This window comes from Trematomus bernacchii, unplaced genomic scaffold, assembly GCF_902827165.1.
Source record: "Trematomus bernacchii unplaced genomic scaffold, fTreBer1.1, whole genome shotgun sequence".
NCBI lineage: Eukaryota > Metazoa > Chordata > Actinopteri > Perciformes > Nototheniidae > Trematomus > Trematomus bernacchii.
In genome coordinates this window covers 523,643-545,842 of record NW_022988146.1, presented here as the reverse complement: position 1 = coordinate 545,842, position 22,200 = coordinate 523,643, and the positions used below count along the sequence as shown (strand labels likewise).

The following is a 22,200-nucleotide window of genomic DNA, read 5'->3' as shown; positions in this document are numbered from 1 at the left end:
ACACACACACACAGAGAGATTCAGTATGGACAAAGGACACGTCTTCTACATCTACACACAAATATTATGCTGTCCAAAGTGTTTTTAGAGTTATAAAAAGATTGAACATCCACACAAAATATTGATCGACTGCTGAAGGTGAGACCCTAAAGGCTAAAACCGTGTTCTTTCATGCACTCAACAATTTTGAGCAAAAAAACATGCATTCTATACTCTAATGTATTTAGAGTTTAATGTGTGAAGACCCACAATTCTTAAGCTCTAAACACTGGGTTTTATAAAACATAAATGGTCCACAGCAGATGTACCAGTGATAATTGTCTTTATAGCTAAAACACAAGTGTGAGTAAAGCTGGGACCTCTCTGCAGGGGGGCCGCACATGGCCGTACAGCTCCAAGTGAAGCTCCAGGACGCTGCAGAGTTTGGGGGTGGGGTCTCCCTGGACCAGCCAGGGTCGGGTCATCAGGCCGGGGAGGAGGGGCTGCAGAGCCAGCAGCAGCTGATCCATCACCAGGCGACAGGCCCGCCGCACCGCCCGGTCCAGAGCGGCCAGGGGGTTGGGGGGGGTCCGAGAGAACTGTCCTGCAGACCGGGACGACTGCTGCTGCTGCAAGCTCACTGTGGACTTCCTGTGGAGAACACAGGGGACAGACAGGGTATCATTAAGGTCTGGATTCGTTATTTATTTTCATTTCATTTAGGTTTTTGAAGAAGCTGCAGGAGGCAGGCCCTGTCATATCTTGAGAGGAGAGAAAACAAGTTACGGTTACAATATCTCATTCCTCAATCTAATCATCACTTTGTAATATAAAAAACACATTATTGGACCCATAATATTCACTCTGGATATCAATATTGACCACTGAGGCTAATATTGTGAGCATCCATAAGGAAAGATACTGATGAAATTACATTTTTATTTCGGAATAGATGCGCTGATGTAAGACCATGCTGTAAGAAAGTGTTTCTATGGTTACACAACATGTTATATACTGTAGCAATACATGCATAAAATAAATTAACAGTGTAATCCCTCCCCCGCCCCTACTACTGTTATTATTTTTTTATGCATAAGCATTGTCCATTGCTGTTTTTCTTGTTATGTTTGTCTCAGAAAATATATGAGAACATATGTTTGCCACTTATCGTAATGTGTTGATGTGGAATGGCAGGTCATTGGAGCTGTCGTGTTGAACGTGTTCACCAACTACCCAATAACTTGTATGAACACCTGCAAACGAATTTTAGCTGATTAAAAGAAAAGCTCTTTTTAATAGGTTGAGTAAAAAATAGTAGCATGCTGCTCCCACTCCTTCACAATGCATGTGATGTTTGTAGCTCATGCCATAGAAGTTGTTCTGGAAGGACAACAGGCTAAATACGTCTCGAGTAGAAGAACATGAGTAGCACCCATCATCTATAATCTCACTTGAGGATGATGCAGTTGCTGATGGAGGCCAGCAGGTAGTGGAGGTAGAACTTGTTTTTGTCTTTGCTTGGATCCCTGCGATGCTCCTTCCCAAACTCCACCAGAGCTTCTCGAAACCTGATTTGTTAGGATGGAGGTGAATGAAAGGGTGAAGGTAACACATGCCTGCTTGATATACTGAATCAAAATTAGGCACATTATATAAAATATTTCACACCTATTGAGGAGGTTCTCCATCTCATACAGGCCCATCTGAATCATCTGATCTCTGAGAGACTTCCCGATCATCAGAGCCACCCGGGCGTTGTCCTCCAGCATCTACCAAACACAAAACAAACAAATCTGCACCAAATACACATCATTGTATGACAAATGACTGGATACATCTACAGGGCCACTGCACCAAATTGGTATGTGTTTTTAGTGTAGTGTTTGTGTATGGCCTGTGTACCTGTGTGATGATGGTGGGCAGGCTGGTGAGGTAGAAGCCTTCATGGTCTGTGTCCGGCTCCTGGTCTCTCTGCCAGTCCTGCAGCTCCACCTGCAGAGCTTTGTGCATCCACTCTGACACACTCTTCTGTAAGAACAACAGCATGGACACACACATTGTATAACTACACAGATCTCGTGGATTTCTCCGTCATTACTTTCTGTATGTGGCTACTACCTACTTTCTATCTCAGGGTACTCAGCACGTACCTTTCAAAAAGATAACTGATGTCCTTTTACTAAATGTTGATGATGGATGACCAGCATAAAATGTGTGGTCGTGTTACTGTGTAACGTCTTTAAAGGTCACCTACTATGCAAAATCCACTTGTTCATGTCTTTTATACATAAATATGTGTCGACCATTAGCCAATCACCAACCAAGGTAACCCCCCCCCCCCCACCTTATCACCTGAATCTCCTCCTAGAGCACCATTATGTGTTTTTTTTTTAAAAAACAATCACAGGGGCGTTGCCAGCAGCAGTTCATTAGCATTCAAAGCTACAGACACAGAATCAGCACTTTTGGAATAGGGCTGAAACAGAGGGGTTTATGGGATGCTACAATGATCTGTTTGGTGTTTCAGCCAAACACTTCAGACACATGTTCTGTATATATCTGAGACCTGTAATATATTGTTGAAAAGGAGTACAACAGGGGACCTTGAAAACTCTAAACCTGCGTGCTGAACTTACTTAAGCTACAGGTTTAAACAAGTGTTTATGGTGGACTCACCCGAACACTCTGCACGTATTTGTTCTGCAGCTGCTCCAGTCCCTCGGTGGAGATCAGGGGTCCCAGTTCCACCTTCTCCATCTCAGCCTCCAGCTCCGGCTGACCCATCATGTCTGGGCTGCCAAATCAAGACCTTCAGACTCTGAGTATTTCATTTTAAACGATATTCAACAGGTTCATTTGCAGCCAAAACAAACATTTTGTTTACTGTATGAAAGTGGAATAAAAAATTGTTATCATGGCGCGATAATCAACTTTTTATTTGGGCAGCACAATGTGGTGGAGGTCTTCATGACTCTTTAGAGCCAAACACTCTCACTGCTCATCGGTTACATATGTGGTCAACCTAGAAGCAGCTCAAATAGATGTTCCCTTTTAAAGTAGTCTGAACAGGTGCAAAGAACAGAGCAAATATTCAAGAGAAGTGAAAAAGTAAATAACTTATGTAACACAGAATTGGTTTTCCGTCTTTCTTTCTTTCTGGTTTATCATTTTGCAAGACCTTCTGGGGTTCAGCTTGTGTATTGGGGATCACTGATTTAGACTAATGTACCCCTGAACTATATTATGAAAGCTGGGATTTACAATTCACAACTGATGAAAGTGATTAATGACATTATTTGGGTTCTTTTCTGCTCTATTAAATGGTAATTAGGGGAAATGTGGATAGATTTAGAGCTAAAAGAACCCCACACAGACAGAAAACAAAGAATATAATACAGAATATGAAACTGTGTGCAGGTCCTGCCTCTCACCTGTTGTAGGTGTGTAGCACCCAGTTTAGCACGGCGAAGATTTCTCCACTCTCCAGGTCCCAGCTGCTAACCTAGGCCACAAGTATCACTTAGTTTGGAAATAGTTGTAAAAATGATGATTCATCTACAAACTCCAGCTGGTGATTGCCAAAGGGAAATTAGCTGATATAAAAAATATTAATAAGAACAGTTTATTGAATAATTTAAAAAAAACGTTGTATAAAGTCTCATGCCTCTAACTATATTATATGAAAAGTTAAGATTTAGAACCTTAAATAATCATGTATAGCAGAAAACGATGTTAGAAAAAGTCACTCAGTAGAAAACTGTAGATGGGTGTCCCTCTCCCCTCACAAACAAAGAAGAGTTGAATCTCACTCAATGTTCCCTTCTGGCTCCCTCACAGTCAAGATGGTTACAAAGAAGCTCAACACCGTGATTTATTCATCTTGTATCTTGCCTTATTTTAGTGGGTCATAAAGTTGGTAACAGAGTAAGTGAGAGATGTTTAAGCCAAGCTGTGGCAAATAAATGTCTTTTGCTTTTACTTTGATCACTTGTGGCCCCTACAGGCCGGTTAATGTTGACTAAACATATTGTGGATTCATGTAAAATGCAAGATTAGTTTTGGAAAGAGAGACACATGTACATGCACGCTGAACTCACAGACTTACAGAGATAATATTAGTCCCTTTAACTTTTCGAGATAATGAAGAGATAATGTATTATTGTTTTGTTTCTGTGTGACTGACCTGTGCCAGGTGAGCATGTAGGCAGTGGTGGCTGGCCCTCAGGTAGGCTGCTGTGAGCTGGTAGTGTGGGGGGACACAGTGCTCTAGCAGGTGGCGCACTGTGGCCAGGTCAGCCATGATGCCGTGTTGGAGAGCCGACAGGTGGCCTGCGAGCCCGGGGCCCCGCGTGTGCAGGTAGGAGACACTGCGGAACCTGGCAGAGACCGCCTCCTCCAGCACCTGACGGGGGAAATGTAAGACACAGCAGAAATGTGAAAGAGGTAATGATTAAAGGTGAGGTGTTGTGTTGGATTCTGACCTGGAAGAAGCTGGCTCTCCAGCAGCGGGGTCGTCCGGGGGGCAGGGGCCTGGAGTGGCCTTTGGCCCCCCCTCTCTCCTCCAGTAGAGCTCGGTCCAGGGCCTCCTCCCGCTCCACAATCCTCACCGCTGATACGAATGGTGTTGGGTTCTGTCGGGCCAGAGCCAGAGCGCTGCTCACCACCGCCCACAGCTCCTTACCTGCACACAGGGCGGTTAAGAAGAGAGACATGTTGGATTTTTTACCTACCTTTTCATTAATGATGCAAATATCCAATATCTAAGCTAAACACATCAACTTTTTAAGTGTATCATTGTCAGTTAGATTATTCATTTAATGTACTTTAAGTTTTCATTTGACTGATGCAAACAGAACATCACATGATCTTTAATACAGGACATTTCAGGACAAATACTGTCCTCCCTGAGACGTTTTAATGCTGCACCATATATACATGATTTACATGAACCATGTGTATTGTGATAGATGGGGTGTCATTTGTAGTTACAAACCTACAGAGAAACGGAACCAAAATGTGCAGTCCATCTCAGCTGTGAATAGATTTTTAGCCTCTTTGAACTCTTTGTTTTGGTGTTTCTGCCCCCAAACGGCTGCAAATGAGGATGGCTTTTAGCAACAAAAAAACTATAAGTAGGCAAGTACTGTAGCTGGAGTTTGTGAGGGGCAAAATCATGACTTTAAATAAACGGTGATGTTATTACATGACTAGGGGTTGAGTAAACTGGGAACAATCTCTCTGAAACGACTTGCTCATTAAGGGGGAATATACAGTATGTCCATGATGTGTCATGCTCTTGTTCTGCTGCCCCCAAGTGAACAAAAATACCTTTCTTTACCTTAAAGAAATTATAATTTATTTTATACATTTCCTTATACATCTAGCAAAATAAGACACACTTACTTAATACAAATAAATGTAATATAGTCCAAACACAATCAGTCAAATGAAGAAGGAGGTTTTATGTTACGGTATTACATTTCAATACTTCAATACCTAAAAAAAATCCTGTTAGAATAAGGAGATTATAGTTATTTATAAATGTTTAATTCGATACAAAAATATGGGGCACTAAACTACAACAAATATAGATGCCATACATGTTTATGTTTGCTTATGATACATATAATTAATTAAACTGAAATGACTGCGTAAACGTTCTGTATGCTGCTTATATGCTCTCGTACCCAGGGCGTCCACCAGCTGCCCGACTCCAGAGAAGTATCTGCCCACCAGCTCCTGCTCCTCTGGGCTGAGGGCACTTCCTGCCGGCCCAGCAGCCCCATACAGCTGCCACAAGATGTCGTCCTGCCAGCGCTCCAGATCCATCAGCCGGGCGTGGGCCTCCAGGAGCCGCCGGGACTCCACCAGACGCTCCGTCTCCATCACCATGCTGCGCACTGCAGAGGGCAAGGGAGGGTGGAAGGAGGGAGGACTTTAATTTAGAAAACTGTCAACAGCTGGTGCTGCTGCTTTCTGCTGTTAAACACAATGCATACTAATTTCTCCAGCTAAAAAAGTTATTATAAATAAAACAAAATACAATGAATAGCTTTACAAAATCTGTGTTAATTGTACGGTTGGGGCAATGAGCTGCATTATATTTCAGAATCAGAATACTTAGTTTATCCCGGGGGGAATATGGTTATATTTCACACAGGCTCCACCCTCTACTGGACTCTATGGGTACTACCCTTAACCATGCTATGCGAGCATTCACATACTGAGTTGCATAAACGTAGCCGGCCAATCAGGGCGAGCCTACCTGAATGCGCCCGCAGGCACACAGTATATAATCTGATCCTGTTATCCTTTTTCTCTTCAGCGAGCGAGCAACAACTGATGTAGAGAAAGTAAAAACGTTTGAAAGAAGAAGAAAGAAGTTATCATACCTTCATGGAGTCGCCACTTCTAGAGACCCGGGCCGGTCCTTCGTGCCCTGACTTAATAGCGCGATCCCCACCACCTCTGCTTCAAGTGTTTGGGGGACCAGAATATGGCCGAGGCGTAGCCATTCACGTTCGCCATTCACGTTCGCCATTCACGTTCGCCATTCCAGCGGGGCGGATGGCTTCGTTTGCCGGGGAGGAGGATGACGAGGACTTCTCTTTGTCGGGCACTTCCGTCATGGCCATGGCCATGGCGGCTGAGCGTGGCAGCCCATCTGCTCCCAGCAGGCAGCAGGCTGGGCAGAGAACCTCTGCCCCGCTGCCGTGTGACAGGGCGGCTGCAAATAAACAAGGGTGTGTTGGGCGTCTCGCCCCCACCTCACCGGATCAGAGCGATTATTTGGCCAAAGCATCGGCCAAATTAATAGCTTGGTCCATGGTGTGGCCGCCGCTGCTTGCCATGTGATGTCCCTGGGGGATCACGCCGCATGGCACTTTCCAAAAAAAGACTGTGAAGACTGGGAGCCCCCGGGTCTACGGAAGGGCTCTTTGGATCGATTTCCTTGGTCACGTGGGTGAGGAGTAGTCGCAGCTTGGCGTATGCTGCTTCTTGCTCATCCTCAGAGGGCAGAACACTGTCCCACACTTGCCGCCCGGCTGTAACGTCCCGTCCACACGGCGGCGTGCGTTGAAGCTTCAACACTTCTGCCCATTCACTTTGAATGGGGTGACGTCACGCTTTGCTGAACTGCATTGTGGGAGCGTTGCTTCGCTTTGCTCGCAGTGCTCGCTTCAAAAGTTAAGCAATGTTCAACTTTTGAAGCTTCGGCGGAAGCGTCAGCCAATCAAATCATTTGCCAGTACAAGCTCTAGCCAATCAAACCGCGTGCTTGTGTGTCCGGGGCGGGAGATTCATGTGATTGGTTGTTGGTCGAGCTTCAGACACTCCCGCCGGCAAGCTTCAACGCACGCCGCCGTGTGGACGCTGCGTAACTCCAGTAAAGGAAGCAGCAGGCGGGCGCGCGCACGTGAGGGAAATAAACCGCAGAAAGTGCTGTTAAAGCACTGTGCGGGTTCAAGAGACGATATTGCCGGCGTGCTGTTGTCAGAAAAACACACCTTGCCTGGTATAATAGCTCCGATTAATGCGTTTCACCGTTGAATGTGAACACACAGCGTTAATACGAAGGCGCGCGGCCCCGTGAGAGTGGCCGCGGTGCGTTCAAGGACCTCCGTAGAAGAACGGTGGGTTACGTATTGTAACCCTAGTTCTAGAGAGATGTGTGTGTGAGAAATGCATTCAGTGAAAATGATTGCATTTATCCCAGAGTAAGAGTCATCCCTCTCCACAATTCCACATTTCCCCATAATGTCCGTTTCAAAGAGAAGGCATTATGACGGTGAGTTCAAGGACCTCAGAAGAAAATCGGCCCTTTCTGTGTCAGACCCCCATGGGCCAAACTTCCTTTTATGGAAGGTTTGGCAGCGGAGTGGGCCACCAGAGAGTACTACAGCTTCTTAGCTGCGGCTCCACAGCTGCTTGCATGTCCCCTAACACAGTTTTATGGGGAATGGAAGCTCAGCTGTGTATTGACAGAGTGGATGGACAGGACACTGAGACTGGGTTACTCACTCCAGTTTTGCAGCGTCCCTCCTCCATTCAGGTTACGTATTGTAACCCTAGTTCTAGAGTGATGTGTGTGTGAAAAATGCATTCGATCAAAGCGATTGCATTTATCCCAGAGTAAGAGTCATCTCTCTCCACAATTCCACATTTCCCCATAATGTCCGTTTCATACAAGGTTAATTGGGCACCCATTATGAGACATAATTCCCCACTCGCCGCCCCAGTTGTAACTCCAGTAAAGGAGGCAGCCAGTGGGCGCGCATGTGAGTGTGATAAACCGCAGGAAGTGCTGTCAAAGCGCTATGCGGGTGCAGGGACATTATGGCCGGCGTGTTGTTCAGAAAACACACCTCGCCTAGTGTAATAGCTCCGATTGATGCATTTCACCGTAGCCTACGAGTACAACAGACTACCGTTAGGCTACTCCCTATCCCCACGCACGTTCAGCAAATGTGTGACCACAGCGCTTCAGCCGCTTCGCGACCATGGCATGAGGGTTTTCTTTTACGACCTCATAGTCATGGCCAGGTCCAGGGAAGGGGCAAACACAGCCCAATTGATCCAAGTGGATTGTGGTCAATTGGAAGAAGAGCAGCCCCATACCTCACCAGCAGGTGCAGTATCTGGGGGTTCTGCTTGATGCAGGCAGACTACGGGCCACCCTGTCAGAGAGCAGACAGGCATCCCTGCTTCGGGCAGTTTGCAGACTGCGACAGGGGGCGACAGTGTCAGCTTTGACCATTATGCAGACTCTGGGTCTGATGGCGGCTGCGCACTCCGTGGTACCACTGGGATTACTGCATATGTGTCGCCTGCAGAGGTGGTTTGCCGGTCTTCGTTTAGATCCCAAGAGGCACAAATGACTTCTGGTGACCATCCCCCCCTCAGTGGATGGCAACCTCCGATACTGGGGGTCCCCAAAACCTCTGCGGAGGGGAACTCCACTGGGGCGAGTGACCTCCTACATCACGGTGTTCACGCCCAGTTCGGGAGAGCGGAGGTGGACCTGTTCTCCAACCGGCGCAACAGCCACTGTGCCCTGTGGTTCTCCATGGCTCGGCGGGACAATCCACCCTTGGGGGTGGACGCGTTTGCACACGAGCCATGGCCAAGAAAGCTGCTCTACTCCTTTCCACCGCTGCGTCTCATTCTCCCCCTCCTGGAGAGGGTGAGATGGGAACATCTGTCAGTCATCCTAGTGGCCCCAGGTCGGCGTTCGGCGCCATGGTATGCAGAGGTGACACAGATAATGGTGGGCGAGCCTTGGGCGGTGCCTCAGGTCTGGGGAGCACTGTCTCAGGAAGCAGGTACAATGGGGGTGTTACCCACTCTGGGCCAACCTCTCCAGGCTTGGTTCCTGAGAGGGACAGGCTGAGACAGGGGGGATTGTCTGACGAGGTTATTCAGACTATCCAAGCAGCAAGAGCAGAATCCAACACAGCCTGTTACAGGCCAAAGTGGTTGGGATTCCAGCGATGGTGTGAAGAAAGGAGTCTAGAGCCTATGTCTTGTACGCTGGGCTATATTCTGTCCTACTTACAGTTACTGGTGGACAGGGGGCTTGCTTATTCCACAATTAAAGTGTATACAGCAGCCATTTCATCCTGCCATGAGGGATTTGGCGGCAGGTCAGCCTTCAGTCAGCCGCTTATGGCGCGGTCACCTCCTCCCCGCAGTGGGACCTGCCGTTGGTGCTCGAGGCTCTGGTCACAGAACCATTTGAGCCTCTGGAGCGCTCCTCCCTGAAGGCTCTGTCATTGAAAGCAGCTATGCTGCTTGCCTTGACTTCAGCCAAAAGAGTGTCCGAGCTGACCGCTCTGTCGGTACACCCGAGTTGCCTTTTGATCCGGGGTGACCGTAGCGGGCGACACTCAGACCGAACCCCTCCTTTGTTCCCAAAAACCTAGGGAGTTCGTTCAGGTCAAGGGTTATACAGTTGAACGGCTTTAGTCTTCCACCCCTTATTGGGGCAAGGGAGGCTAAATTACACCTCCCCTGCCCGGTGCGTGCGCTGGCATGTTATGTAGAGCGCACGGCTTCCATTAGGCGCACCGAACAGCTGTTTGTGTGCTTTGTGGGGGGGGGGGTGTGGCCGGTAAAGCTCTGTCCAAGAAGCGCCTGACAGGATGGCTCTGCGAGTGCATCTCACATGCCTACGGACAGACGGGGAGGGCCTTCCCCACTGGGGTCCGTGCACACTCTACACGGGGTATGGCCGTGTCAACAGCCTTGTTCAACGGCGTGAGTGTGGAGGACATATGCATGGCGGCGTCTTGGTCTACGCCAGGCCCCTTCATAAGGTCTTATCTCTTGGACATGTCTGACTCCTTCTCATCCTCGGTGCTTGCTGGGGCAACACACGACTGGTGAGAGGAGGGGGGCTGTGGGTCAGTAGGCATCTGACCCCCCCCCGGGACATAGTGCGCTTATGTTTTCCCATGCGCCTTAGGGACCCGGGAAACGTAGTATGCTGTAAACCCCATACAGGATTGGAGGACGCTCCTCGCCTTCCTCACTATTTTTCATGCACACTCAACACGAGGTAAGCGTGTGGGGACCAAAAGCCGGTCAGAGGCAGTGTGATGGCTCGATGTTGTTGAACGACAGGGCGTTTATCCATCAGGGCTCCACCCACTGTACCCATAGAGTCCAGTAGAGGGCGGAGCCTGTGTGAAATATAACGGTGGGTTACATATTGTAACCCTGGTTAGATAAGCACAGGCGGAGCCCTCTACCTAGGGGCCCTGTCTTTCCTATGCCGCTCGCTGAAGATGGTGTAGGATAACAGGATCAAGAGGCGTGGCCGCCTTATATACTGTGTGCCTGCGCACGCATTCAGGTAGGCTCGCCCTGATTGGCCGGCTACGTTTATGCAACTCAGTATGTGAATGCTCGCATAGCATGGTTAAGGGTAGTACCCATAGAGTCCAGTAGAGGGCTCCGCCTGTGTTTATATAACCAGGGTTACACTATGTAAGCCACCGTTTTGTGACATGTTCTCCATTTTAGAATTAAATGTTTTTTTAAATAAAATACAAAAATAAAATAAACTATAAGTTAAAGTAAAAATGTGCAATAAAAATATACAATAAAATAAATAAAATAAAATAGAAAGGTTGATATAAACATAAGAAGTTAGACTAAAAAGATAAATATACTTTTTTAATATGAGAAGTTAAAGTAAAAATGCACATTGTAATAAATATATATGCATACAGTGATGTATTGGTATTAATAAGATATAAATGCTAAATTGCACATTTTTGAAGGGTTTGGCTGCTGATGGTGAAGTCCAATGCCAGTCTTTTGAGTTAAACAGTCTGATGCTCTGTGGTCAATCTGGTGAATATAGTCTTAACTGAAGCTCCTCCTGTGACTGACCAGCATTGGAGACATTATCCAAGAGGACCCATACCTTCTGGTTTTCATTCATTGCCAGTGTACTTGAATTTGATCCATCTAACGCACAGTTTGGTCGCTCTATGCTATAATCAGAAACAGAAATCATTATGAATGAATGAGTGTTCGGCCCTCTCACCAGAGTATAGTCGTGGCAGGTTGCTGACAGCAGCGAGGAGCTGACGGTGGCTGACAGAAACCTCTCTCATCCTCTCCAGAGACTTTACCCCTGCTGTGTTTCCATCAGACTCCAGTCCTGCTCTCTTCAGAGCCTGCGACACCTCCTTCAGCTCCCCCCGGGCCCCCCGGAGCTGCTCCAGACCCCAGCCCACCCCCTCCAGGTACGACTGCACCATGGACTGGAAGGAAAGCAGCAGCACAGTGGTTACTATTGATCCCCTCTGACTGACTAACAGCAACCATTTCTAAGTGCAACCATTTGGGGTCCATATTGTGATGTCTGTGGTGTCACCTTGAGTCTGGTGTGTATGGAGGCAGTCCTCTGACTCTCTCTCTTCCTGTACTGGCTCAGCCGCTCCAGATGCTCCGGCCGACAGAACACACCTGAAGCCCACTTCAGGGCAGCCCCCCGGGCCAGGCACTCGGCCCGCTCCACCTCCGGCCATATCTGAGCCACCTGCAGCGAATCTGACAGAACACCAGGGAACAATAACATTATTGTTATAACTATATGTAGCAGCTAGTGTCTCCATGCTCATTTAGACGATACTAACACACCTAAATCTCCAACCAAGCGCCAGATTTTCACAAGGAAAATCAAAATATGTGGAATGAAAAAGACAACATCTGGTTCTGCTGCATCCATTCTGATCCTTGGTGTTGGAATGCAAAGCTAAAATGGGGCAGTACTCTTTTAAAACCCTAATTTTTGGATTGTATTATAATGTACATTTTCAGTTGACATATGTTTTGTCTGCCAGTGCCTTTTTACTTACTACCACTGTGATTTGCCCAGGACAGAAATGTTCAGATTCCTGTAATTTTTATTACATTTACAATTCTTTAATTTTAGTAAAGAACCACTAGGAAATGTAATATTACAATAACTGAATAAAAAAAAAAAGGGATTAGAGGATTTTTCTTATTATTGTTATGTTGGTCAGCTATAGCCTTTTACATTAGAGTGCATTCACCATGTACTTTCTAAGATGACGTAAACAAATGTGAAAGACAATTAATAATATGGCTAACAAAGTACATTTCCTTCCGTAATATTCAGTTAGTAAGCTAAATCTAGTACACATCTTGCGTCTTAATTTAGTATGATGGCTTGACACATCATCATAGTTATATAGTTAGCATAGGTAGCATTTTCCAGTTTGTTGACAGGCACAACTTTGGGAAAAATACATCTGCAGAACCAGAAAGCAGCTGGTTTAGTTTAGTCAAACAGTGAGAACCAGAGATCACTTTTGTAAGTTGATCAGCAGAACCACACCTAGCTCAGCAAACATGCAATATTGTAAAATGCTGGCTCACTTTTTATTGGATTTTAGGTTCTGCCTGAGAATCAACTTGTGATCCCTTCACATTATGATGTACACGCCACTCTTGGTTTCCTGCACTAACATCAAAATATGCTTTTATGGAATAAACAAGTCAGGAAGCAGAGCAGAGGGAATACTTTACACAGCAAATGCATTATATGTACGGTGCAAGACTATTGATGCTGTTGAATAAGGGACCTGACACTTCAGGTTTGCCTACTCATCTTAACAGTTTTCAGAGGGTAAAAATGTTCAATCATAATTGGGTAAGTTTGGTACCAAATGGATTTCAAAATGTCATAGTTTTAAAATATCAAACTTAACCACAGGAAGAGGAAGTTGAGACTTTTGCCACTGGCCTGGTGATCTGCCAACTGAGTTTAACAATATTTCTGTCACCACAGGAGCTTTGCATACAAGACATGTTCTGCAAATAATCCAGTGTGGTGAGACAGTTCTCAATACTGATTATGTCAGTGGCGAGCCGTCAGGGCCCTCTAGGCCCTCTCTGAGGGCCTAAGATATTCTACAAAATAATATTTAAAAATATTTTTTTTTTTAAATGTTAGTTATATTTTTCATTAGTTTTACCAAAATAACTTGATTTAATTGTATTTAAAATAACATTTCCAAATAAATAAATCCTTCGAATCTGCCTATTCAGTTTCTGTTTGAATGTGAAGGGTTAAATGAAAGAAGCTCCTTTAGCCGTCTCTGAGAGAGTAATGTCAAATGACAGTACAATTGACCAATCATATCCTCCCTCTAAATGGGTGGGTTTTATTTTTTAAGTTCCGCCCGCTGTGAAGCTTTTCTTGTTTCCATAGCAACAACAACTTCCTGTCAACAGCGTAAACTCGCCTTCAAAATAAAAGCATGCCAAATTACACTCAAGACATACAACTGCAATGAAAGTAACAAACACAATGCAATATCCTTTTCAATTTCAAAGAACACAAATTGGGTTATTTGCAGATGTTGTTTTGTGTGGTGGAGGGTCGTTTCATTGATGCGTTTTGCACCCCGGGCCGTTGTTTTTGATATTCCGCTGAAGTATACGCTGTGACGTGTAGGCCTAAACTCTTTTCTTTCTTTCTTTTTTTTTTCGAGGGAAGGGGTGGGGGTCAGAGGGCCTAGGTATAAAAGTCACGGCTCGCCACTGGATTATGTATTGCATTATTTAATCTCTCAGTGATTCTGTTACATCTCCGAAATGTCCTGAAATGTCCTCCGAGCTCTTCCATGCTTCCACAGTTTGTTATTGTCCTACTGAGGCCATCACTGTTAAAAAGAGACTGTTTTGGGCATGCTTAGCAGCAGTTTTGATATGCTGAACAGTCTGAGTGAAACATTTATCTGCACTCTAATGGAGAGCATCTTTCCTTATTTCATTTCTCATCTTTTAGTCAGCTAGACAGGCAGCCGTGCAGCCATCAGTCATGTGAGAATGCCTCATTTAAACACATCTTAATTGAATATTGTGCTGGGTATTGACTCAGCAGACAGTAATGTGCTGTGCTAGGTCACCAGAATAAAGAGATTCAGTGCCATACGTCATGTATGGTCGATCTGGAAGTTAGCATAGCAAAAGCTCCCTCCACAAAAAGCAATGGGATTTTTCCATTGGGTTTTTGAATATTGTAGAATAAAAGATATCTATGGCATATACACGTTGATGATACTTACACATTTTGTTCAGCAGGATAATTTTCACATATTAACACCACTTTATGATTTTGAAGTGTAAATGCTATCGCCAGAATTACAAAAGCTAACGCTGGGCCATAAACAAACTACATCATGGTCACATGACTTCACGTCACCACCGCTAAGCTAAAGTCGGCTAATGTTCCGCGGGATGATGTTTAGTCGTCTCATTCAGCCACCTGTTAACACGTTCATATTTAAGACACATAAAAAGGAAGCTTCAGACATTTACCAGTGGGATATTTACTGATATATTTTATTTTATTAAATTCTCTTCAGCTTGTGCTAACCACAGACCTTATTTCACGCATCTAACCAAAAACACGTTTATCACCGTTGACATCAAGACGAGGGAACCAGAAGTGGTAAAACTCATTTCAGGGTTCAGGAGTCATTGCTGCACCCATCTATTAAGCAGTCATTCTGTGAATTTAGGAATACTGCTAAATAAATACTGTGATAACATTTTAGATGAAAGTGTTAAGATAACATAATTAAATCAGTGGTTGATTAAGCAGGCATGACTAAAAGTTCAGGTTTGGGTCTTGGTAGGAATAGCCACTCCTGACTAGGGTTGCAAAGGGGCGGAAAGTTTCCGGAAAGTTTCCATGGAAAGTTAAGCTGGGGAATTTTGGAAATATTCAATGCAAAATTAAACAAAAAAACATGACATTTCAACAGATTCTTTTTTTTTAAAGTTATTTTTTAAAGTAGAACAGAACAAGTTTTAATTATTTTATTGAACAATTATTTGTTTAATTGAAGAACAAAAACAGGAATGTTGAGTTAAATGTTACTCATCCCCCCCAACCCCACTCATTAAAAAATGAACAAAAATGCACCCCCCATCCAAAAATCCCCACAAAGTCCCATTCAAAATGTTAAATGAAAAGAGCCCTTCTCCCTCCAAAAAGTCCCATTAAACATGCAAATCTTCCTTCAAGCAATCCTCTGCATTTTTGCTAAACCCTTTCAGTCAACGGGCTCTTCCTGGGCCTCATCAACATCCAACTCTGAGGTTGCATTTGAATAGTCCATTTAGCTTAGGAACCTTCCTAACGGAGTGAAATGACCCGGAAGTCCCTCAGTGGCAGCCATGATAAGTGCCGTTCGAATTCTCTAAATTAAAAGGAAAGGAGGTTTCAAACTTCCTTTATAACCTCCTTTAGCTTAGGAACCACTGGACCTCCCTAACCTAAAGGAGAGGAGAAAATGCTGCCCCACAATGCCTTGCGGCCGCGGCATTTGCCGTCACACAACAGTCGGCTGTTCACGGAAACAACTGATTATGAACGAGAAATGATATCATGAAAGTTACGGTGCTTATTAAGCATTTCAAAACGTATGTGGTAAGTTGCCAAAGTGCTTTGTTTTGAACGTTCATCAGTATTATAATCAAAAAGAGAAATATGAACGTTAGTTTTTACTGAAATTGTCAAATAAAGTCAACATTTCGCAGTCTTTACTGAGCTGTGTGGGGTTTGTTCAACTTTTAAAAGATGTTTGAATGGTGATATACACAGTGATAGATGTTAAGGACTAACATTTATAATAAATACATTTGTATTGATTTTAAGATCTTTTCATACAATCATACGTATTGGGATCATTTGTATTAATGTGGACCGGAGGGAGAGGGTGACGAGCATAAGTTTCACTTTCCTTTTTTATTTCAATTCCAACTTTGGTCATGAAGAATATGTTTCTCTGTTGTCCACGTTCATAAAGCATAAAGCAACAGCATCAGAGCACGGTGCAGAGTCTCTAGATGAGTTTACAGTAGTCCCTCGTTCTTATTAAACATCCATGTTGTAGTCCGCTGTATAGAAAACTGTAGTTTCCATAGTTTCCCCACAGCAGCAGCAGGCGCACATTTATGACCTCTGCTGGCGCATCATAAACACGTCGGATAGTGAAAGTGCAGTCGGATTCTCTAAAGTACCGCAGTCTCTTCTCCTAAATCCTTTTGAATTCTCCTATCCACTATCCCTTAACCCCGTGACGTTTCACTCCGAGGTCAAGGAATAGACGATAGGGATAGAACTTAGGAGCTGTTTTTTTGGAGTATTCGAACGCAACCTGAGTCTTCCTCTTCAGTGTCACTGTCCAGCCTTGTTGAGGATGGCTGTGTCAGGCTCAGAGAGCCTTAGGTTTGCCCGAATGCCAACCAGTTTTTCCACTCTCACATTTGTGAGCCTGTTGCGAACCTTTGTGTGGTCTCAATAGCCATGCAGTAAGCAGTGTGCTATGGCATGGATATTCAAGTGTACTTGAATGGCATCTGTTTGTTTTAGTCAAGATTATGCTAAAATATACTTTCCCCAACTATATTTAAGTTCCCTATGAAGAGCCAACCTTCAATTTGGAAAATTCCCAGTTTATTCCCATAAATTCCCGTTAATTCCCGTGGAAAGTTTCCATCTTTGAAAATTCCCGGAATTTTGCAACCCTACTCCTGACTGTGATTGTGTCGATTACACAGACAGGACAGTCTCTGTCTAGCAGGGGGTCACGGGACACTGCTATCTCCTTCCAACATTAAATCTGAGTGCTCATCATCAGCAGCTCTGCAAAACAACACACCATCGAGCCCACATTCAGGAAAGTGATGAGTCAGGTGAGCCTCTGCTGCAACAGCACAGTGAAAAACACAAGAGGACAATACAGCAGTGAGTCACTGATTATAATGGCAGGTTGGTATGGAAACCAACCAATCATCTCATGATGGTACACAGTGGAGCATTTAAACTGGTAGGATGGCCGGCCTGCTGTCAAAAAGGACTCCTGCTAGACCTACACCAACAATGCTATACATTCTTTTTTTATGCAGATACATGTTGTCTTTCAAAGAGGCTCTCACCCAATTCTATATGTGAAAGAGGCCCTATGATGCTAATGTTCAGGTTCATTTCTGTATTCTGTGACATGTTCACATGCTTCAATGTTAAAAAAAACTATATATTTTTCTCATACTGCTTGTGCTGCAGCACCTGTTTTCACCCTCTGTCTGAAACCAGAGCCCAGTCTGCAAAGGATGGAGATGCAAAAGATGCTGTTGAGCAATATGCTAAGTGTCAGATCCATATTTTCGGGGGTTTGACCCATATAGGAACTAAAGTTACCTTAGGATATCTCGTCCTCTGCTACACCAATTAGCCAACTTTTATCAGTCCCCGCAAAATACCTTCACTTGATTGAAATGCAATGCTAAAATGCTAGACTGTCCCTTTAAAGTCCACCATTTTCATAAAAGTAATTTCATGACAACTGAGCTTTATTTGCTGATAAAAATCATGTGATAAGACTGAAAGCTCCAGAATAGCGACTAAATGGACCTTGTAGTGATACTGTTTGAACAACTGTATGAAATTGCATTTAGTCCATCAGGACATGTTATGTTCAAACTTACTGATGAACTTGTAGAGTGTGTAGCTGATTATTGTGATCTCAACCGCTGTGTTCAGGGAGGAACCTCCATCACTAAGGGTGTCACAAGTGCCGCCCCATGAATAAATGCATCACTCTAAACCTAATGATTCAGTTGTTGAGTAGTTCAATCATTTAATCACTGTAGCCATGCACAGCTTTGTTTCATCTGTAGTAAGACACTTTATAAGAAGTGGGTGTTGGCCTTGTCAATGTTGTCAACAGTGTGTGTCTGTGCATCCAGTTACCTTCTGGTTTGTCCCGGCCATTCTTCGGATCCCCTGCAGACATTGGAGTTGAGTTTTCAGCTGCCCGTTCACCCCACGAGTCTCTGTTTCCCCGGAGACCGGCTCTGAAGGGGTCCGGGGGGCAAGGCTGGCAGAGGAGGGTGAAGAAGGACAGAGATGAGACAGAAAAGAAGGAGGAGGAAGAGGAGAGAGCGTGGAGAGAGGGCATATATCCATTCTACTGACGGCTTTCCTCTACTCCCTCACACACACTCTCTCTCCCAGACACATCCTCTGCTGAGAGGCCGGCAGGAAAGGGAGGGAGCAGGGGGGAGGAGAGGGAAGAGAATAATTCTGGAGGGTGGGGAGGGGGGAGGTTGAGGGGAGAAAGGGGCAGGGATAGGGATGTAAGCTGTGTTCAGGGACATGTTGAAGAATGACATAGAGAATAATATTTACCTCAGATTGCAAAGCTCTCACACTGTCTATGTTAGGTGACAACATTGTGATGGATAAATCCTGGATGATAGTACTTAGCTCGCATGTCAACAGATCCATCTCCATGACAACTGAGCAAACTCCACCCACTGATTGAGATGTGATGCGGTTTTAAGACCTGGATAGAGCTTGTGAGGCAAATTCAGTTGGAATTGTTTTGTCACAAACAATTTACGGGGTCAAGAATGAACTGCATGCTTTAATACATACTTTTTAAAGGAGTAGTACCACATTTTAAGAAATAATCGTAATTACTTTTATTGCAGAGAATAAGATATCAACATTGTTTTTTTTGTCTGCACAATAAATATGAAGTTACTGCCAGTCGTCAGTTAGCTTAGCTTATCTTAAGTGGAATAGACATCCTGGATACAAAATCTACTACAATCACCTCTACAGCTCACTGATTGAGAAAATGATGTAGAATTGACCTACATGGATTTGTAACTGGTTGCGAAATGATTTGTTCCAGAGGCTTCAGTACTTTTGATTCATGTAACAACCATGAAGACATCGATCAATATTCCTCAAATCCATATTGTATTTATTTGTTGTGACGTGTTTTGATTTTTCTGTCAGAAAAATGCCACTTTCTAATAATGAAGCGAAATGTGTTGTCTACAGTATCAAATTAAAAAGTATTAATATAATAGTTATTATAATTGTGTCAATAGCAGGGGAAGGGACCAGGAAAACAATGCAGATGGTGGCAGAAAGGGGGGGGGGGGGGGGGGGGGGGGGGGGGGGGGGGGGGGGGGGGGTAGGTACTGTAAGTGGACGTATGGTGTTCCACAAAACCTCGTAAAGGGAAACCAATAAAGCACAGTTACAGGAAGAAAACAATGTATAATGCATAAGTCATTAGCCTACAAGCAGTCATAAAATAAGGGATTACAAGGAGCCAAGAACTAATGGAGGCCACGGCTGTTACTGCTTCCTCAAGTCACTGTTCACTCTACAGGACAGAATGATCAAGCCAGACAGTGTTCTGAACATTTCTGTAGTTAACATTCTTTAACACCAAATCTACTCAGTTTATAATCTTACATCGCACACATACAACTAGCGATCTATTAACTGTTTCTGGTCATGTGTGAAGCTACAACGCTACTGCTCTGGCATTGTGAAAGAACTGTGTGTTAGTTTTGTGTTTAAAAGGAGTGTGTCCCTAACAAATACATGTATGCTACACTCTTCAGTGGATGCTTTCCATCAAGTATGGGTCCCTTACTTGGACTATATTGGACCCACACTGTCATCTTTCATATCATGAGGGTTTCCTCCTGAAACCTAGCTTTTTCTAAGTACTTGAAAAGAAATACTATATACACTACAAAAACTGTAAAATGTGTCTAATTTCTAGTCAGAATATGTCTTTACAGTTGATATAAGCCCTAATAACTTAAGAAGTAACAATGCAGTGTAGGGTCTTGTTTTTAGACGATGCATCTTACATTTCTTGTTAAATCAAAGACTCTTGAAAGCATCTTATTTTCAGTTGTATTTCAGATGAAACGTTTTCTTTTTACATTTACATTTTAAAATCACCAACCAACATCAGAAAACCCAAAACGTTTGTGGCTTATTTTGTAACACAACATTACCTGATTCTGATCAAATATAGTTCAAAATAACTTATCTTATTAATTTTTTGGAACGGTAAAGGTTGGGGAAATCCTAAATTGTCCAGTATTTTTTAGTTTTTCACACCTTACTTGTCATGTCATGTCATGTCATGTCATGTCATGTCTCAGCTGTTGTGTTCTGTATTGTATTTGAAAAATGTAAGAAAGACATTATTAAAAAAAAAAGGGAAAAAAATCCTTTAATACCAGGAAGGTAAACTTGTCGCTCTATTGTTGATGCTTGACAACAGAAGCAGAGTCACTGACCCTCTGATCCCGTGCAGCTGTTAGTGCAGCGCCAGCCTTCATCACTGAAGAGGAACTGTGTTTAGAGAGCTGCCCTGTTTACTCCTCCTAGCTTCCCGGACCTCTTCAGAACACAGCGGGGAGCGTGCCAAGTGGACCGCAGGCTGGAGCCAGCACAAACAAGCTGTCTGAAGGGAACATGGGAACAATATCTCTCATTGCTGCACTTCAAATGTCCTCATGCAATTCAAAAAGTGTGTGTGTGTCAGAGCTCTGTGAATAACAAACTGAATGTGAATAAAGAAAATAAATGTGAAAGAACAGATCTTGAGAAAGCTTGTCCAGAATGGGTTGAATGTCAAGGAACTTGATGTTTATAATATTTTGGATCCTCCACATAACTAACTACCAGTATCTCAATTACATAAAGTGTTAGGAAATGATATGGTATACATGCATTAAAATATGCAATAAATGATTTCTTGGATACTTGCGGTCAGTGGAGATTTCCACCCAGCACATCCGAGGGACAACATTAGCATTTGAAACCATCTTTCTGGCACCTCATGAATGTAAGTCGAGTAGTCATCCCACCTTCATTTTTGTTTTGATCTCCATGAACTCCTGAGAAACTCATTCATTTCAATTCAACATTCAAGGCTTTATTAGCCATAGTCTTATGGCCTGTGGGATGAAACTGTCTGGTGGTCTTTGTCCTGATGCTGCGGTACCGCCTGCCAGACGGCAGCATGTCTTTAGAATGCTAAATGCTCCAGTATGTGGAAAGACAAGAAATAGTCATTATTAAACCAAAACAATGAGATGAAAGATGCTTAAACGCTCCGTAGAGCTGAGGGGAACGGAAAACGTGGGTGATAAGGTTGTCACATCCATTGGTTGAAAGTAACTAAGTACATTTACTCAAGTACTGTACTTAAGTACACATTTGAGGTATTTGTATTTTCACTTTATACCTCTACTCTAATTTGTACCCTTTACTCCACGACATTTATTGTTACAGATTTATTTACTAGTTACTTTATAAATTCAGATTTGGACACACAATACTAACGTAAAACTTAAAAATATGATTATTTGGTATAGTTCCATTCAGCATTATATTTAAGTAATTCAAATCATGAATGGGTAACCGAAAATTGCTTTAAAACATTTGAATATTTTATGATCACTTTTACTCAGAATACTTTATGTAGATTTTCTAACCGTACTTAAATGCTTCCACTTCAGTAACATTGTTGATGCAGTACTTTTACTTAAAATTGAGTATTTTTACAGTGTCATTTAACCTATATATCTTTTCAAATATGAAAAGTATTAAGTCTTTTTTAAGTATTAATCTTAGTCGCTCCAAACAACCAGTGGAAAGGACAGTTTTATACGAGAGCATTAGACTACAGGGTGCGAAAAATCATATGTTGAACAGTTTTGTCAAAACTGTCATCTCGTTTCTTTGCCACACATTTCCTTCAGGGCCATGTAAGGAACAGAGACATAGCAGGATGTTGTGCAGAATGTTTTCCTGTCAGGGTGGGACCACATTGCTGAGGA

At 43.7% G+C, this 22,200-nt stretch overlaps 1 protein-coding gene across 1 annotated transcript in view; it reads right to left on the bottom strand.

Annotated features, from left to right (window-relative positions):
- The window catches only part of exoc3l1 (exocyst complex component 3-like 1), a 30,631-nt gene extending 12,079 nt beyond the window's left edge, over positions 1–18,552 (bottom strand). Inside the window, exons 1-12 of the mRNA XM_034122206.1 lie at positions 18,284–18,552; positions 11,867–12,042; positions 11,534–11,753; positions 5,667–5,879; positions 4,461–4,660; positions 4,163–4,381; positions 3,411–3,481; positions 2,656–2,773; positions 1,882–2,007; positions 1,648–1,748; positions 1,431–1,547; positions 360–630 (exon numbers count right to left, since the gene is read on the bottom strand). Coding sequence (XP_033978097.1) covers positions 360–630; positions 1,431–1,547; positions 1,648–1,748; positions 1,882–2,007; positions 2,656–2,773; positions 3,411–3,481; positions 4,163–4,381; positions 4,461–4,660; positions 5,667–5,879; positions 11,534–11,753; positions 11,867–12,042; positions 18,284–18,491 — 2,040 coding nt within the window. The 5' untranslated portion in view covers positions 18,492–18,552. The remainder of the gene's footprint in view (positions 1–359; positions 631–1,430; positions 1,548–1,647; positions 1,749–1,881; positions 2,008–2,655; positions 2,774–3,410; positions 3,482–4,162; positions 4,382–4,460; positions 4,661–5,666; positions 5,880–11,533; positions 11,754–11,866; positions 12,043–18,283) is intronic.
- Between the last annotated feature and the right edge of the window lie 3,648 nt (positions 18,553–22,200).